The sequence below is a fragment of the Oratosquilla oratoria genome, chromosome 39 (assembly GCF_046742065.1).
Source record: "Oratosquilla oratoria isolate Oo_2021 chromosome 39, ASM4674206v1, whole genome shotgun sequence".
NCBI classification, from domain to species: Eukaryota; Metazoa; Arthropoda; class Malacostraca; order Stomatopoda; family Squillidae; genus Oratosquilla; species Oratosquilla oratoria.
Genome location: NC_134815.1, coordinates 32,102,168 through 32,122,460, shown reverse-complemented (window position 1 = coordinate 32,122,460; position 20,293 = coordinate 32,102,168). Strand labels below are relative to the sequence as shown.

General features: G+C 39.1%; 1 protein-coding gene across 2 annotated transcripts in view; it reads right to left on the bottom strand.

The window, feature by feature from the left end:
* The window catches only part of LOC143020335 (uncharacterized), a 32,536-nt gene that overhangs the window by 5,203 nt on the left and 7,040 nt on the right, over window positions 1-20,293 (bottom strand). Inside the window, exons 3-7 of one of the 2 annotated variants that reach the window (XM_076176657.1) lie at window positions 20,049-20,236; window positions 15,696-15,800; window positions 13,601-13,753; window positions 13,170-13,382; window positions 10,565-10,761 (exon numbers count right to left, since the gene is read on the bottom strand). In XM_076176657.1, coding sequence (XP_076032772.1) covers window positions 10,565-10,761; window positions 13,170-13,382; window positions 13,601-13,753; window positions 15,696-15,800; window positions 20,049-20,236 — 856 coding nt within the window. The remainder of the gene's footprint in view (window positions 1-10,564; window positions 10,762-13,169; window positions 13,383-13,600; window positions 13,754-15,695; window positions 15,801-20,048; window positions 20,237-20,293) is intronic. The other variant, XM_076176658.1, reaches the window with a different exon arrangement.

The window sequence follows — 20,293 nt, the reverse complement described above, 5'->3', positions numbered from 1 at the left end:
GCAAGAAAGAGATGGCTGGGCAGACTGTGCCTTCCTGGACTTATAAAAGGCATTTTATAAGGTACCACACAGAAAATTACTATATAAAATGGAAACAATAGGAGGCATACATGGAAAACTATTGAATTGGATGGAGGACTTCCTACAGGGAAGAAAAATGAGAGTGGTGCTAAGAGACAAATATTCAAAATGGGAAGAAATGAGTAGTGGCGTCCCACAGGGGTCAGTACTAGCTCCGATAATGTTTGCATGAGGGGACGGAGAGGGGGGGTTGCCAAATTTATGAAGCAGCCTTGCTGTGGATGTGCTGTCTCTTGCAACACTGCTTCTAACCCAGGGCAGTGGACAGGATGCAGGGATGACCCATCATCCAGGAGGTGCCAAGATAAGAGGGAGGGAGGAGGGTGGAGGGGAGTGGAATATATAGGAAATGGAATGGGTGGGAGTGGTTTCTATGCCTTTTTCTTTTTGGCTATCCCCATGTAGGGGGAAAAAGCCCTTGGTATATGTATGTATGTATATGTGTAAATGACATGGATGAAGGCATTGAAAGTTACATGAACTGCTTTGCGGACGACAAAATTATTAAAGAGAATAAACTCCGAAATAGACTGACTCATTACAGAGTGATCTGAACAAAGTCTCAGAGTGGAGCAAGAGATGGGAGGTAGAATTCAACATTAAGAAGTGCAGTATAATTGAATTTGGAAAAAGCAAGAAGAGAATATCAGGACAGTATAAAATTGATGTGGTAAAATTTTTGTGGTAAGATAGATATGTGAGAAAGCTATGGGAAGGGGGAAGGATGTTTTTTGGGCTTTTGTAGATCTGGAGGGGGCTTGCGACGGGGTGGACAGGGGGGCACTGTGGGAGGTTTTGCGGATATACGGGATAGGAGGTAAGCTTCTAGGAGCTGTCAAGAGTTTTTATGAGAGTAGTGGAGCTTGTGTCAGGATTGGAAGTGGGGAGAGTGGGTGGTTTGAGGTAAAGGTGGGACTTCGTCAAGGATGCGTTATGTCACCCTGGCTGTTCAACTTATACATGGATGGGGTGGTGGGTTGGGGAATGGAGATGGTTAAGGAAAATGGAGAGGAGTGGGAGGTGAGCCAGCTGTTGTTTATGGACGACACTGTGCTTGTGGCGAGATCAGAGGGGGGATTGGGGGAGTTGGTGACAGAGTTTGGGAGAGTGTGTGGTAGAAGAAAGCTGAAGATAAATGTGGGTAAAAGTAAGGTGATGAGATGTACAAGGGGTGAAAGTGGCAGTAGACTGGAAGTGAGCATTAAGGGAGAGTGACTGGAGGAAGTGGATAGTTTTAGATACTTGGGTGCAAATGTGGCAGGAAAAGGTGGAGTGAAGGTGGAGGTAGAATGTAGATTGAGAGAAGCCAGTAAATACCTTGGTGGATTAAAAAGTGTAATGAGGAATAGACATTTGGGAATGGATGCTAAGAGGAGACTGTATGAAGGAGAGATTGTGCCAACAGCACTGTATGGGGCAGAAACATGGAACATAAGAGAGGAAGAGAGGAGTTTGAATGTGTTTGAGATGAGGTGTCTGAGAAGTATGATGGGGGTTACTAGGCTGGATAGAGTGAGAAATGAGGAGGTGAGGAGGAGAACAGGGGTGGAAAGGGGGTTGGGAGATAGGGTTGATGAAAGAGTATTAGGATGGTTTGGACACATGGAAAGAATGAGTGAAGAAAGACTAGTAAAAGAGGTATGGAAGGCAGATGTGGAGGGAGTGAACATGAAGGGATGTCCTAGGATGAGGTGGATGGATGGGGTGAAAGGGGCTTTGGGGAAAAGGGGAATGTCTATTGAAGAAGGATGGGAGAGGACAGAAGACAGGGGTGAATGGAGAATGGTTGTATATGGATGATGTTGTAATGCATGAGGTGGAATGGGTGGGGGGATGGGGGGTGAGGTAGTATGTGTGAGCAAAATTTGACGCAGCCTGAAGGGATTTCTCCCCGTCTTCTCCTTTTATGCATGGGGGGACGGAGAGGGGGGGGTCGCCAATTTAATGAAGCGGCCTTGCTGTGGATGTGCTGTGTCTTGCGGCACTGCTTCTGACCCAGGGCAGTGGACAAGGTGCAGGGATGACCTGTCATTCAGGAGGTGCTAAGATAAGATGGAGGGTGGAGGGATGTGGAGTGTTTTCAGGGATGGAATGGGTGGGAATGATTTTATGCCTTTCCCTTTTTGGCTACCTCCCTTGTAAGGGGGAAAAAGCCTTGGTATATGTATGTATAAAATTGATGGAAAAGAAGTAAAGAAAGTAAATTCTGAAAGGGACCTAGGAGTAATCATCACCAAAGACATGTTGCGAGATAAACATATAAATAAAATAGTTGGAGAAACATACAATTTGCTGAGATCAATAAAGGTGGCCTTTAAATACCTGGATAATGAAATGATTAAGAAAATATTACAAACACTGATAAGGCCAAAACTGGAATATGCAGCACTGATATGGTCACCCAGTACAAAAAAGAATATAAGAAAATTAGAAAGAATACAAAGAACAATGACAAAGATGGCCCCAACACTTTCAAACCTGAGATATGAACAAAGACTGGCTGAACTAGAATTGCCAACCCTGGAACAAAGAAGAGAATGAGGGGACCTAATAACCATATACAGAATTATGAAAGGTAAAGAATGCCTTGGTAGAGAGGACCTATTAAAGTGGTACAGAGGAAAAACAAAAGGACATGCAATGAAACTCAAAAAAGATAAACTACAGAAGAGACTTGAAAAAGAACAGTTTCCCACACAGAGTGATAGATATATGGAACAAATTGGATGAAAAAACTGTGTGTGCAAACACAATACAAGAATTTAAGAACAAACTTGATCTTGTGAGATACAAAAATGGGTCACCACAAGCATAGCTCCCCTTCCCGTATAACTACAACTAGGTAAATACATACACAACTTATTAAGATCAATGAAGTAGCCTTTGACTATATGGATGAAGAAATGGTAAAGAAAATACTAGTTACACTGATAAGACCAAAATTGGAATACACAGCGTCACTATGGACACCTAGTTCCAAAAAAAATATAAAGAAACTAGAAAGAATTCAAAGAGCAACAACAAAGATGGCACCAACACTTTGCAATTTGACATACGAACAAAGGTTGGATAAACTAAATCTACCAACCCTGGAACAAAGAAGAGAAAGAGGTGATTTGCTAACCATCTACAAAATTATGAAAGGGAGGGAAGTTCTTGATAGAGATGACTTACTAAAATGGGACAGAAGAAATATAATAGGACACGAGAAGAAACTCAAGAAGGGCAGTTACAGAAGAGATCTGAAAAATAGCTTCCCAAGCAGAGTGACAGATATCTGGAACAAACTGAATGAGGAAATAGTGAGTGCTAAAACTATACAAGATTTTAAGAAAAAACTGGATGCGGAAAGATACAAAAACAAGTCACCACGAGCATAGCTCTTTTCCTGCAAAATACAACTAGGTAAATACAACTAAGTAAATACACACACACAATATAAAAGAAAATTAAAAAGTCAACTTTGAAAGGGACCTAGGAGTAACTATCTCTAATGACATGACACCAGACAAACATGTCAACAAATTAGTTGGAGAAACTTTTAACTTACTAAGATCAATTGTCAGGGATTGGGGAAGATTAAAGAAAATGGAGAAAAGTGGAAGATAAGCCAGCTGTTATTTGTGGATGACACTGCGCTTGTAGCAGGATCAGAGGAGGGACTGAGGAAGTTAATGAAAGAGTTTGGGAAAGTGGGTGAAAGAAGGAAGTTGAAGATACATGTGGGTAAAAGTAAGGTGATGAGATGTACAAGGGATGAACGTGGCAGTAGATTGGAAGTGAGCATTAAGGGAGAGAGAAAGGAGGAAGTAGATAGTTTTAGATACTTGGGTGTAAATGTGGCAGGAAAGGGAGGAGTGGAGGTGGAGGTAGAATGTAGATTGAGAGAAGCGAGTAAATGTCTTGGTGGATTAAAAAGTATAATGAGAAATAGACATTTGGGAATGGATGCTAAGAGGAGACTGTATGAAGGAGTGATTGTGCCAACAGCACTGTATGGGGCAGAAACATGGAATATAAGAGAGGAAGAGAGAAGGAGTTTGAATGTGTTTGAGATGAGGTGTCTGAGAAGTATAATAGGGGGTACTAGGCTGGATAGGGTGAGAAATGAAGTGAGGAAGAGAACGGGGGTGGAAAGGAAGTTGGGAGATAAGGTGGATGAAAGAGTATTGGGATGGTTTGGACACATGGAAAGAATGAGTGAAGAAAGACTAGTAAAAGAGGTGTGGAAGGTAGATATGGAAGGAGTGAACATGAGGGGGGCGACCTAGGATGGGATGGATGGATGGGGTAAAAGGGGCTTTGGGGGAGAGGGGAATGTCTGTTGAGGAAGGATGGGAGAGGATAGAAGACAGGGGTGAATAGAGAATGGTTGTATATGGATGATGTGATCCATGGGGTGGAATGGGTGGGGGATGGGGGGTGAGGGAGTATGTGTGAGAAAAATTTGACACAGCCCGAAGGGATTTCTCCCCATCTTCTCCTTTTCTGCATGAGGGGACAGAGAGGGGGGTCACTGATTTAATGAAGTGGCCTTGCTGTGGATGTGCTGTGTCTTGCGACACTGCTTCTGACCCAGGGCAGTGGACAAGATGCAGGGATGACCCATCATCCAGGAGGTGCCAAGATAAGAGGGAGGGAAGAGGGTGGAGGGGAGTGGAGTGTGATAGGTATGAATGGGTGGGAATGGTTTTTATGCCTTTGTTTTTTGGCTACCTCCTTTATAAGGGGGAAAAAGCCTTTGGCATATGTATATGTATGTAAGATCAATGGAAGTAGCCTTTGACTACATGGATGAAGAAATGGTAAAGAAAATATTAGTTATACAGATAAGACCAAAATTGGAATACACTGTGACACTATGGATACCTAGTTCTAAAAAACATAAAGAAACTCGAAAGAATTCAAAGAGCAATGATGAAGATGGCATGAACACTCTCTAATTTAGCATATGAACAAAGATTGGATAAACTAAATCTACCAACCCTGGAACAAAGAAGAGAAAGAGGTGATTTGCTAACCTTCTACAGAATTATGAAAGGGATGGAAATTCTTGATAGAGATGACTTACTAAAGTGGGATAGAAGAAAAACAAGAGGACACGAGAAGAAACAGGACAGTTACAGAAGAGATTTGAAAAAGAATAGCTTCCCACACAAGCTGAATGAGGAAACAGTGAGTGCTAAAACTATCCAAGATTTTAAGAACAAACTGGATGCAGAAAGATACAAAAGTGGGTCACTATGAGCATAGCTCTCTTCCTGTAAAATACAACTAGGTAAATACACACACACACCCATAATTAATATATATATATATATATATTTATATATATATATGTGTGTGTATATATATATATATATATATATACACATATATATATATAAATATATATACATATATATACACATATATATATATAAATATATATATATATACTATTCATATATATATATATATATATATATATACATACACACATACATAGAGTGTATATGTGATTCACCATGGTCTTAGGTCATGTGATAGACTCATGACTGACAGCTATTACCCTTCTGGAAGACAGCTCAGAGCTCATACATGACTGATCTATGGGTAATTTTGTGACCTTACACACACACACACACCCAAACTCCCTGTCCATGAGAGTTGGAGTAACGACTCACAGCGCAGCAATACTGAATGTGCATTTACCTAGTTGTATCTTATAGGATGAGAGCTATGCTCGTGGTGACCTGTTTTCATATCTCTCAGCATCCAGTTTATTCTTAAAATCTTGTATAGCTTTGGCACTCACTGTTTCTCCATTTAGTTTGTTCCAGACATCAATCACTATGTGGGAAGCTATTCTTTTTCAAATCTCTTGTGCAACTGTCCTTCTTTTGCTTCTTTTCATGTCCTCTTGTTTCTCTTCTGTCCCATTTTAATAAGTCATCTCTATCAAGAATTTCCATCCCTTTCATAATTCTGTAAATAGTCAACAAATCATCTCTTTCTCTTCTGTGTTCCAGTGTCCATAGATGTAATTTCTCCAATCTTTGTTCATATGTCAAATTTGACATTCTTTCTATATATATATATATATATATATATTTTGCTAGGTGCCCATAGTGTTACAGCATCTTTACCATTTCTTCATCCATGTAGTTGAAGGCCACTTTCATTGATCTTAATGAGTTAAAAGTCTCTCCAAATAATTTATTGACATGTTTATCAGGTGTCAAGTCACTTGAGATAATCACTCCCAGGTCCCTTTCTGAATTGACTTTTTTTACTTCCTTGTTTCCAATTTTATATTGACCCGATATTCTATTTTTGCTTTTTCCAAATTCCATTATGCTACATTTCTTAATGTTAAAGTTCATTTCACATCTCTGACTCCATTCCCATATTTTGTCCAGGTCTTCTTGTAGCGATCTGCAATCTTCTGTGCTTACTCTCTTGAGTAATTTGGCATCGTCAGCAAAGAAGTTCATGTAACAATTCACTCCCTTATCCATATCGTTTTTGTATATGGAAAACATTAAAGGAGCCAATACAGAGCCTTGCGGGACGCCACTCTTCACAACTTCCCAGTTCAAATTTTTGTCTCTAAGTACCACTCTCATTTTTCTCCCACTTAAGAAATCCTTCTTCCATTCCAGTAGCTTACCTTGTATTCCTATCATTTCAATTTTTCTTGGTACTTTGTCAAAAGTCTTCTGCAAGTCCAAGAAGGCACAATCTGCCTAGCCATCTTTCTTGTATTATCTCAATTAATCTCGAGTAAAAGCATATTAAGTTTGTGGTACGCGATCTTCCACTTCTAAAGCCAAATTGTTTAGGGTTAATATTTTATTCTCTTCCAAGTGTCTGATACATTTGTTTCTGATAACTTTTTTGCATATTTTTGCTAGTGTGCTTGTAAGGAATACTGGTCTGAAGTTTGGAGAATATTTTTTGTTTCCTCCTTTATATATTGGTACTATGTTTGCATCTTTCCAATCTTGCAGTACCTTTCCTTCTTTGAGTGAAAAGTCTATTATCTAGTATAATTTGTCCATCAGTTCATCTATACACACTTTCAGTATCCAATTTGCAATTCCATCCAGACCATGTGATTTCCTATCATCTAGGTTTTTTATTTGGTTTCTTATTTCTTTCTGTGTTACCTTTATTGCTTTCATTTTAGGGGGGGGTCTTTCTTGTAGTCCATCTTCCCAAATTTGTGAGTTCTCAACTGTAAAAACAGACCTGAAATGTCTGATCATAACTTCTGCCATTTCTGTGTTGTCCATATATTCTTTATCTCCTTCATGCAGTTTTACAATTTCATGTTTATCCTTTAATATGTCATTTACATATCTGTAAAAGTGTTTAGGTTGATCCTTACATTTGTCTATAATATCTTTTTCATAATTTCTTTTTTCTTTCCTGCATATATTCACATATTTGTTCCTGAGTTTTATGTTTGCCATTTGGATGTTTTTTTGTCTCTTTTCCATCTTTTCCAGGCTTTGTCTCTTCTGTCTTTAGCCTCACTGCATCTTTTATTATACCAACACTTTATATAAATCTCTTTTTGGTTCTTCTTTGGTACATATTTATCAATTCCTTCCTTGTACTTTTGTATTTTGGAAAAAAAAAATTAGTTTTACAAAATCCGTCTTGTTGTCCATTAATCTTTCTTCTCTATGTTTATCATTCCTTTCTACCTTGTTTTGTTCTTTTAATTCAAACTCTATTAGTATATAGTCGCTCTTTCCAATTGGTGTTTTATACTCCATTTTGTTCACAATATCTGGTTCAGAAGTTAATATTAGGTCTAGTTTTGACGGTTCCTCAGTGTTTCTATATCTAGTATTTTCCTTAACCCATTGTGTTAAGGTGTATTCAATGGTCATATCCAGTAGAATATTGCTCCAAAGTTCTCCCCCTTTTACTATCATTTCTTCCCAGATTATATCCTTTGCATTAAAATCACCCATAATTACTATGTTACCACCCTCTTTCAGTAACTCATTTAGCACATTCATTGTGTCTTCCAGTAATTTAGAATGATCACTATCAGACCAAGCCTGTGTTTTTGGTGGCACATACACTGCTACAAATTTTCTGCTTTTCATATTTTTGTTTACAATTTTAATCATAATTAATTCCACATTATCTTTGCCTTCATTTATCTTTGTCACATTTAAACCCTTTTTGGTCAATATCATGACACCTCCCTGCTTGTCTGTTCTATTTTTCACCCAGTGGTTGTATAGACCTTGTCCCACTATACCTGTTGATAGAGGTCCTTTTAGTTTTGTCTACACAATTCCCATGTCAGGTTTCTCCATTTCTAGATAGTCATTTAGTTCATTAATTCCAGAGATCATACCATCAATATTTGTGTATGCCACTTTTAGTTTCATATTTTCTTCTCTTTTTTTATTTAAGTTTCCATTTTTCTGATGTACCATTTTTTCAGTCTCAAGTCCAGTACTCTCCAAAAAAAACTTTTCCGTCTCTGTTCTTTTCTCATTTTTATAATTTGCTTTAATTCTGAAAGCCTTGTCTTTCTCTTTTTCCTCATCACTCATTTCCTTTTTTATCCATATATGTTTGAATTTCTTGCTCTTTGTTAATTTGACTGCTTTTGATTATACCTCCTCGGCTATCATTTGAGTTCTTAGTTTTATTTTCAGAGGTCTATGTTGTTTTTCTTTTGAATATTTGCCTATCCTGTGAATTTTGTCAATTTCTTTATCAAAATTTTGCCCTTCGTCCTGTATTTCTTTCATAATTTCCTTACCTATTTCCATTTCCTCTTTGGTATTTATACATATCATGTTTTTCCTGGATACCATGGACCACAATGCATTTACCTTTGTCAACTGTATCCCTCACACAGTTTTCCTTTTCTTTAATTACTTTCATAACTGTTTCTTTTGTATTTTCCTCCATCTGCTTTTGTACTATTTCTCTAAAAGATATTTTTCTATTTTCCTGTTTTTGTTTCCATTGATTTTTCATTTCAATGAGATCTGTTTCTTTAATTGACTCTTCCACATTTCCGGTCATTACCTGTAATTGCTCTTTGACCTTCTTCAGCTCTTCATTTTTATTTTTGTCCTCATTTTTCATTCTTTCATTTTCTCTTTTGAGGATATCAATTTCTACCTTACTTATGTCCAGGCCTCTCTTCGTTGGTTCGTTTAATATTCTTTCGTCTTTTTCTTTTTCCATTGTGCCAACTATACTTATTTCAAGAACTGGATTTTACCTTATTGGTCACACGAGAATCATAGCTTACACATCCCACACAATAACAACTAATTTCCATGTGTGAGTCACCATGGTCTTGGATCACATGTTGGATTTGTGATCAACAGCTACTTCCCTCCTGGAAGAGAGCTCAGAGCTCAAATATGACTGATCTATGGGTAATGCTGTGACCTTACACGCACACACACAAGAGTTGGAGTAACGATTCGCATCACAGCAATACTGAAATTATTTTAGCCCTGGGCAGGCTTTGAACCTGGACCACCGTAGTGGCAGCCAGGAACTCTAACCACTACGCCATGAGATGTGTGTATGTGTGTACACAAAAACATGCAGAAACACAGTAAATGGGGAAATAGAGGAAAGAAATGAATTACATAATCAAAGTAGAGACAGCGAGTGGGAGAAGACTGGGAGAAAATCATGAATACTACTGGAAGTATGAGAGAGAAAAAAAAAATCTTTACATTTATAAAATAGGAATAAACAAACCTTTTATTCAAAGGTGAAAGAAACACAAAATTGATATATATTCTGGGCCCTGTCTGAAGACTATGTCAACCCTTCAGAGTTATGCCTCCAAATATGAGTGAGGAAGTTTATGGAATTAGAAGATAAGTGGCAGGAAGACTCTGTCCTTTTTGCAGGACCACTTCATGCAGGTGCTTGTCACTGGTCCAAGTAATTATCTAATTTACATTCTTTAATGCATTTGTTTTTCACTGTATCACTACACTGCCTTTGACTTGAACAGTGCAATGGGAAGGCAGAAATAACCCTTCATCCATCAGGTGTTAAAATGGGAGGGTTGGCTACATGTGGTGGATGTGTGCTATGACTTGAACATCCTCTTATAAGGGGCAAAATGCCCTCTGGTACTTATGTATGCATTTACAATTAGGTTAAATACACCTAGGTAATTACTGCATTGATTCTCACCCAGGGCAGTGGGTGAGATGCAGGGATGACCCATCATTCAGGAGGAACCCAGAAAAGAGGGAAGGAGGGATGGTGACTGGGAGTGGAGTGGGTGGGGATGAAATGGGTGGGAGTGAATTTATGCCTTTGACTTTGGCTACCTCCCTTGTAAGGTGGGAAAGTACCCTTGGTATTTGTATGTATGTGCATGTAGGTAAATACAAATGCATGAAAGTATGTAAACTATAGAACTACATCTTAATGTCTACAAATATAAGAAAAACAAACAACAAAGTATAAGCAGAGATGAATTTACCTAAGCCATTTCAGAGAAGAATTTTTTATGGGTAATGTTTTCTTTATGGCAGAAGCTACCTCTGACAAGTGGTCTCTTAAATATTTTAAATATTCTTCATTTCCAGTTGAAAATACAACATCTGTGATTTCTTTTATAAGGGAACTACACTGATGCTGCAAAAGACTCTTTCCTTCTTTCTTGAATTCCTGGCGGACCTGAAAAGATGTCCTGCTAAGTCACCAGTATACTCCAGCACAGTGAAATACTCTAAAACTAGATCCTGGTGTGGTGGCATCTATGTTGTGGGACCATCCCCCAACCCCCAGCATGGAAGGAATTGTGGCCAAACCATCACGAAAAGCCCTTGCCATCCCTCTGGATGGTACAGATTCCTCAGGGAAAGTGGTCTGCTTGACTAGTCTAGGGAGCAACAACAACCACAACAATAACCACAACAACAACTTTAAAATTATCACTTTGACTATTGCCAGGCAACTTCATTCTGGTAACAAGCAAACCTTGTACAAAATGGTCCATAAATCATTCAAGGAAGAAATATGCTGTTGTTGCCTGGGTAGAGACAGAATGGGGCAGTGTAGGATGTGTTCAGCATCTTCTGTGTGACGTTGCATTTCGGGCAGATTGTTTCTGTGGCCAGGCCTATTCTATGTTGGTATGATTTAAAAAAAGAATAATGACCTAAATGCAGTCAGGCTAGTGTGGTTCTTCTCTTGGGAGGGATTTTTTTTTGTGGGACTAATGTTTGGAAGAGTTTGATGAAGGAGGGTGTTTAATGGTCAGTCCTGAAGTGTGCTTGGAGTGAGATTCAAACTTCCCCACTTGCAACAACCACAGAGGATGCAGAGCCCCTCATACTAAAAATCCCTACACAACAACACAATATATCTTCTCTGAATGATTCATGGACCTACCTGGAGGCTGGTGTTGGCTAAATGTCTTCTGCAAGAGAGAGCAGGGGCAACAGGTTTGATTTTGGAATGATTGGTTTGTGATCGAGTGTGAATGAGCTTTTAGGTAGACGAGTTGTGTGGTGTCACTGGAAGTTGTTGTAGATATTTAAGTAGCATGCTGCTGCTTGTGTAGTTTCTGTTGTGTTCAACTGGTCATGCTTGTTTGATGTAATGAGATGGGTGAGTGGTACTGAAGGCTCTTGCATAGAATTGCATACATTTTCATGTGATGTCCTATGGGGGGATTTTGGTTTCTGTTATTATTCTCAATGCTTTATTTTGTATTGTTTATATGGAGGCTATCTTTGTTTTTCTAACTGTTGGGTACCATGTTGTGAAAGTGTAGTAAATTATGGTTCTTAAGATATGTTTGTAGATGGTGATGGAGCTTTCTGCTGCTGTTCAATGCCCATGACTTTAATATATCTATTTTCTTACTGATTTTCATTGTCAGATCATGTATCAGACATGAGGTCCAAGATTTTTAGGTTCCTTTCCAAGGGAAGGGTTTGGCCATTCAGTTTTATTACTGGATGCTTCTTTCTTTGGGTTGTTACCACTGTATGTGGGGATGAAATGGATGGGAGTGGATTTATGCCTTTGACTTTGGCTACTTCCCTTGTAAGGGGGAAAAGGCCTTTGGTATATGTATGCATGTATGCTTCTTTGTTTCATGGTTATATGGAGTGAGTAATGTTGATGATGATATGGTTTAACGTCACACACTCCCCCTCCTATCGGGAGGCTAGGATGGTGCCCCTCACAGAGGGCTTTGTATACTAATGAAAGAGTGGGCAACAGAGTAATGTTACTGATGAATTTTGAGAGGTTTCCATTCTATTATTTCTAATCCATTGTTCTAGTTTGTCTAAGTATGCTTGGGTGTTCTTAGTACCTATTTCAAAGTTGCTTTGTTAGGTTATCATGGCCAGGTCATTTGCATAGATAAGTGCTTTGGTGTTATGTTCTGGATCTGGTATTGGGAGACCATTTATGAAGAAGTTAAACAATGTAGGAGAGAGTATTGTCCCCTTGGGATATTCCATTGTGCAGTCTTTTGGTCTTAGAGATTTGGCGGTTTTGAGTTACTCTGTCCTCACCTCCTGATAGGAGGAGTTTGCAACATTAAACTGAATCATCAATCATTTGTTTGGTTTTAATATGGGTATTGTATGCTCTTTTCCAGATTATTGGAACTTTGTTACCAGGATTGGTTGACAATAGTCAGGCCTTTAATGTGCTTCAGTTAGGTTTTTTCAGAATTTATCATTATGAATAGGGCACAGGTAACATTTCATATAAACAAATAAAGATCAATCACAAAGACAAAATCTATGAGAGGTATATTTTATGCTCAGGATAATGAATATATGAATCATACAGATGTCTTATATAAATAAATCTGGCCAGTGATAAAGAAAATACAATTATTATACTGTACTTAATTTCTGACCCAGGGCAGTGGGCGAGATGCAGGGATGACCCGTCATCCAGGAGGAGCCAAGAAAAGAGGGAGGGAGGGGATGGATGGGGGTGGAGTGTGTGGGGATGAAATGGGTGGGAGTGGTTTTTAAGCCTTTAAGCCTTTGCTTTCTTGGCTACTTCCCTTGTCAGGGGGAAAAAGCCTTTGGTATATGTATGTATGTACTTACTTTCTGCATAGCATTACGGATATCTGAATCACTTGGGTAGTATCTTCTCCTATCATGTGTTGGTGGCTCCTGTCCTTTAAACAAATCATTTCTAACATAAGCCGCTAACTCTTCCTTCATAGTTTTCATTCCTACAATGCCTTTCCGGGTTAAGTCATAAATTTTCTCCAGGAGCATGGGATCCACTGGCTCTTTGAATTTATCACACCCATCCTGTAACAAAAAACAATCAATAATCAATCCATTTCCCCAGGTTTCTATTGAAGAGAATCCCACAAACTGGTAGAGTTAATCTACAATCTTACAGAAGATATTCTAGTGTTTCTGAACATGACAGTAAGTACAAGGTAACAGTTTTTTCAATTTGTGCTGAACAGATCTTTTTAAAATCTTTGTTTGAAATATGCTCTTCAAACTTCAATATCAGTTACCTTTTCCTCCCAGTCATGGCCTTTGTGATCCTCTAATGTTGGTACTTTCACATGATACTCAATGTAATAACGAACACGACTTGCATCTTCAGTCCAGGCCTTCCTAAGTTCCTGTGACACAGCCTTCTGACCTCTCCCAACATCCTGATCAATCTGAAGGGCCATTCAACATATAGTAAAATGAAAATATAATGGATTCATATGAATGTGTATAATATATATGGTTTTATAACACACAATATGGGTAAACATGCCAAAAAAAAGTTGCCAAGCACTATTAGATATTACATACATACATACATATAACAAGGCTTTTTCCCCCTTGCATGGGAGGTAGCCAAAAAGGAAAAGGCATAAAATCATTCCCACCCATTCCATCCCTGAATACACTCCACACCCCTCCACCCTCCCTCTTATCTTAGCACCTCCTGGATGACGGGTCATCCCTGCACTTTGTCCACTGCCCTGGGTCAGAAGCAGTGTTGCAAGACGTCTTACAGCACATCCACAGCAAGGCTGCTTCATTAAATCGGCGACCCCCCCCCCCTCCATCCCCCCATGCATAAAAGGAGAAGACAGGGAATAAATCCCTTCGGGCTGCGTCAATTTTTGCTCACACATACTACCTCACCCCCCCCATCCCCCCACCCATTCCACCTCATGCATCACAACATCTTCCATATACAACCATTCTCCATTCACCCGTCTTCTGTCCTCTCCTGTCCTTCCTCAACAGACATTCCCCTCTTCCCCAAAGTCCCCTTCACCCCATCCATCCACCTCATCCTAGGACGTCCCTTCATGTTCACTCCCTCCACATCTGCCTTCCACACTTCTTTTACTAGTCTTTCTTCACTCATTCTTTCCATGTGTCCAAACCATCCTAATACTCTTTCATCAACCCTATCTCCCAACTCCCTCTCCGCCCCTGTTCTCCTCCTTACCTCCTCATTTCTCACTCTATCTAGCCTAGTAACCCCCATCATACTTCTCAGACACCTCATCTCAAACACATTCAAACACCTTCTCTCTTCCTCTCTTATGTTCCATGTTTCTGCCCCATGTTTCCTCTTACCATCCATTCCCAAATGTCTATTCCTTATTACACTTTTTAATCCACCAAGGCATTTACTCGCTTCTCTCAATCTACATTCTACCTCCACCTTCATACATACATACATACATATACCAAAGGCTTTTTCCCCCTTACAAGGGAGGTAGCCAAAACACAAAGGCATAAAAACCCCTTCCATCCCCAACATCAACCCCCCACCCCCACTGCCCCCATCACCACCAGCTTGGCTCCTCCTGGATGAAGTGTGATTCCTCCATCTCATCCACTGCCTTGGGTCAGCAGCAATGTCGCAAGACACAGCACATCCACAGCAAGGCCGCTTCATTAAATCAGCAACCTCCCCTCTCCGTTCCCTCATGCAGAAATTAATTTATCTGGGATACAGGGATACTATTAAGAACTTACATTACCAAAAAAGACAGGGCATTAAATGCTGATGTTTCACTCACAATATTCACTATCTAACCATCTATCTACCGTCATAACAAGGGCTTTTCCCCCCTTACAAGGGAGGTAGCCAAGTCAAAAGGCAAGTACCCACTCCCACCCATTTCCACAATCCAGAATAACTATATTCAATGAATAGAAAAGGTAGACTAATAACACTAATACACAACAGTATAATCTTTTCCAATAAAAGATACTATATAAATACATACACTACAGCTGATATCATCATAGTACACAGATAATGCCTTTGCTTTGGGTGGGAATTAGATAATGGTGACTTACATTACAAACATTTATATACCACCTACATAAGCCCCCTAGGCACAATTATTGCATAAATTGAGTTATGTGTGTTTATAATATTGCATAATACATCAAATAAATCAGTGCTCTGCAAAAACTAATCTACATACTGCTACTTCAAAGGAGTTTCTCAAACTATTTTATTCAAATGTTTACTCCTAGATATGTATCCTGGTTTTGTTCCTACTGCACCCTTATTTTTCAGACACTCCTTATAACACTTGGCAACTTTTCCTAGTCATGTCCTGAAATCCTCACCAAACTTACTCGAAAGTCAGGAAATCTGGCAACTTTAGTGATGGCAAAAGTTGCTGGACATCCAATCTTCTTTGAAGCTTGTGATTTGCGCCTCTTCATAACAACTCCGTGTTCCTTTTTCAAAAATATGCCACATAAATTCATTATTAGTATTTACACATTTCTAAAATACTGATATTCACACACATTTTCTACATATTAGACATAATAGCTATTGTTTGTATACCATCTATCTTTAACTTGCGAAGTCCATTGTATGATTTCAGTAAATTAAATGTAAGTGAACAGAGGGAATATTAATCTCTGTAAATGAGTATTTCTAAAGAAACCATTTTTTTTTCTACAAAATTCAATATTCTGATAAAATTAGCCATGAAAATTATATTAAGACTGCCCTTATAAAGACAGTTCATAATGAGAACATGATATTTCCCTTGTGGGGTGGGCTACCAACCTAATTCATGAAGAAAGGTTGTCTATGTATGTAGCTTTAGTATGGTCAGGAACTGTGCTCATAGGGTACCACCACTTAGGATACCTTCCAGCATTAAAACAGTACCAACACAGAATAGCTTTGGCCATAGATTCAAACTGCTCCAGATGCAACCACCACAAAGAGGACCAGAACACCTCATACTATAATACCCTGTACTTACAATCCCTTGACGACAACACAATAATGCATTCATTCTTTCTCCATCTCCCTCAAATCACAACTCTCTCTCACTGTCAGCAACTCAGCCTCTACCTTCTCTTATTTCAACTTTACACTCACTCTCAGTCTTCCTCCTACTTCTTTCTTTTCCCAACTTACATTCAATACTCTTCCAATCACCCTCTTGGCATTATTTCATAATTCATTAATGCTCTATTCATTACTTTTCCACCACCCACCCGGGCCTATGTATACTTATATACATCCTCCTTCATAACACTGTATTCACTATCATCAATTCTCTTTCAGTATAGATCTTCCAATATTTTCTCTAATTTCATTCCTACTTGGCATACCATCTATCTATCTACCATAGGCTTCTTCCCCCTTATGAGGGATGTAGCTAGCCAGAACATACACCCACCCCCACCCATCTGTCACCCATTTCACTTCCATCTTAGCTCCTGGCAAACCATATTTCCAAATTATTCTATCCACTGGTTTATCTCCTACTTAGATCCCCCAACACCACTACATTCCCATTCCTTCCAAAATTCTCCATGCACTCGTTCAGTTTATTCTAACTCTCTTGTTTCTCCTTGCTTTTCTTGCTATTAGGGTCAGATTCTCTAACAAACACTCATACCTCTTTGAGATATTCTCTTTTTTACCCACACTATCCTTGATATGACCTCCATGCACAAACAATTCTCACCACTCAGCAAAAGTTTCATTCATTATCTCCCTTACCCTCTCTTCACTCCTGATACATCCATTTTGATCCCAAATTCATTGTTTCTTTTAGCTTTAGTCTCACTCACTGCCAACACATCCACCTTTCTTTGTACACATATATATATATATATATATTATATATATATATATATATATTATATATATATATATATTATCAACCACAATACATCTTAATTCTGGCTGTACTACGTTTCAATTTCTGCATGTTGGCCTCCGCGACTCTCTCGATGTTGATGGCTTAGAATTAAAGTGTATTGTGGTTGATAAAAATGTATATCTGTTCACTGGGACTCATCCAGTGATATATATATATATATATAGATATAGATATATATATATAGATATATGTATATATATATACCACCAATCTTCTTCATTTTGCTCTTGCTTTTACTACATCCATACACATTACAGGACTCAATCATTAAGTTTCTGGTTGGGGTTTTCCTCCCAGATGCCTCTTTTACCTTAACTCTTCACTTGAAAAAATCATTGACAGGGGGATCTCTCTTCCATTAAGTTGCTGTTCATAACATACATGGGACAGGGTTGCAGCATTCTCATCCTCCAACACAGGGGCATAGGAAAATAGACACGGAGACTTACAGGTACAGGTTGTGATCAACTTACAACCTATGTGACCTACAACTGATTGACTTTACAACCACAACTATGAATGTCATGTCTAGCCATGACTGCTTTGTGCCTGGTAGTATTTACCTAGTTGTAATATACGGGAGGGGAGCTATGCTCGTGGTGACCCGTCTTTGTATCTCTCCGCATCAAGTTTTATCTTAAAATCTTGTATAGTGTTTGCACATACTGTTTTGTTGTCTAATCTGTGTAAGTGTTGTCCAGCTGGCAGCTAGGCATATGACAGTTCTCACCCCAGCAGCACTGGCATTCCTGCACTCACGCACCCAAGCTCAGTGTTAGCAGCTTTCTCATCAGAACAGCATATTTCCTGTGTCCATTTGTGTCATGTGTCTTAAAAAATTTTCTTCACATCCCCCACTGCAGATATCTATCTGTCAACTCCTCAACCTCCCAAAAGAGAAAGAAAGGCCATCGATCTCAACACAAAAATGAATACGATACATCCATGTCTTTCAAACAACACCTCACAAACATAAAAAACAAATGCACACCTAGACTTAACGCACATAAGTCAATCACTGGAACAACATTTGGACAAAACAAAGAAACTAATATAACAATATACAAACAATGCATACGCTCAGTGATGAATTATGCGAGTCCTGCATGGGCTCCTAATCTCAGTGAGACACACCACAACACCCTTCAAATCATACAAAACAAAGCCCTAAAAACAATTACAGGCTGCACAAATACAACACCTACAGACCATTTACACCATGAAACAAAAGTCCTCAAAGTCAAGGACCACCTCGACATGAGAGGCACACAAACACTTGCTGCAGCCACCACAAACACATCACACCCGCTACACTACATAGCAGAACACCCACACACACCAAGAAACATTAAAACTACACCCAAAGACCTTTATTATGCACAGATACTCTCTTCTCTTCCTCCACAACCACCAAATACCAGCCTCCGGAAACATATTCATAATCATATCACTCACCGCTCCATTAACACACTGAAAGACAACACACTGCTGCATGCCAGACCCCCTGATATCCACCCTTCTCAATCCTCTCTCCCACGAAAGGACAGAGTCCACTTGGCCAGACTGCGATGCGGTCACCACCCAGCACTTCTAAGCTACCAGAAGAGGCTGGACGACCGTGTTGTGAACAGCTGCCCAGGATGTAACACTTCACCCCATACCATACAACACATAATGGAAGACTGCATTATACACAATCATGCATGCAAACAACACAACATACACTCTATAAAGGATTTGTGGGAAAACCCAGTTTCGGCTGTGGCCTTCCTTGGGGAGACGGGACTGCTCGGACAGACAGTCTAGGGAACGACAACAACACAAAAATGATGGTCATTAAGCAGTACAACGGAGGAAACAAAGTCAAAGTGATCGCACATGATCTGAAGTTATTGCATTACCCACATTCAAGCACAGGAGGTAACTGTGGCCAATAAGAGGTTTTGTATTTGTATTTTTGTGTGTTTTGCACCTGAAGTACTAAGCCACTTTGTATTTTTGTATATTTTGTAAATAAAGTATTAAACCAGCTGTACCAGTATTTGATTTAAACCTGACAAACAAAAAATAAAAAACAAAACTATGTGTAGAGATGGTACAAATTGTATAAAATGTAAAGAAACTGTAAAAATCAGAAAAATACAGTAACGTCTAAAGATTAAAAGATTGCAAGATTCATTAACTAAAAAAACAGTAGTAAGACAGAGGTGATACAATGGTTTTAACAATAATGAACAAAGAAAATAGTAATAAAATATCACTCAAAGATGATTATGATTTCATTACACAGTGTAATATATGTATGCTAATTTTAACATATGCCGACTTACAACCGGTTGGTTGGAACCGATTGCAGTTATAAGTCGATCATGACCTGTAGTATCATAAAGGTGAGATTTACAGGGTTCAGTTGAAAGGATAGGCAGCAAAAGTAAAAAAGTGGCTCACCATTCCTTGGTGAGTGAAGATTAGTCTCTGATATAAAAGTGTTCTGAGTGGCTCTGGTCCATTAGGTAGTTAGGAGCCTATACCAGGAGCAGCATAGCTGTAGCCAAAGCCTTCATCTTTGCATTATGCACTTGGACTTTTGAAGCACATAACAGTCACTCCTGGGAACTGGACAGAAGTGCAGGATTTGAACCCACAACTATGCAAATGTGAAATCAGCATGCTTCTGATTACGCCACCAGCACATACAGGTCTCGATGAAATCCCTAAAGTATTGACTGGATATAAAAGCAGTCAATACCCCAGTGTACAATACATATATGTGTATATACATGCTAAGCCAAACCTCCAGATAGAGCCTCTGCATTTTATATTTCTCTTTTTTGGCTCTATTGTTGTCCTTCCCCAGATGACAGCGATAATGAACTTGCCCGAGCCACATGAGGGGTATTCCATTGTAGGGCACTATGGCAGCACTGCCCTTTGAACGTCTCAATTCAAACACAATCTTCTTCTTTTTGGGTGGTTCTTTGTCTGCAATGATTGGAAAAGTAAATGAAGGGTTCAAAACGGTCTTGATTAACCTTGTAC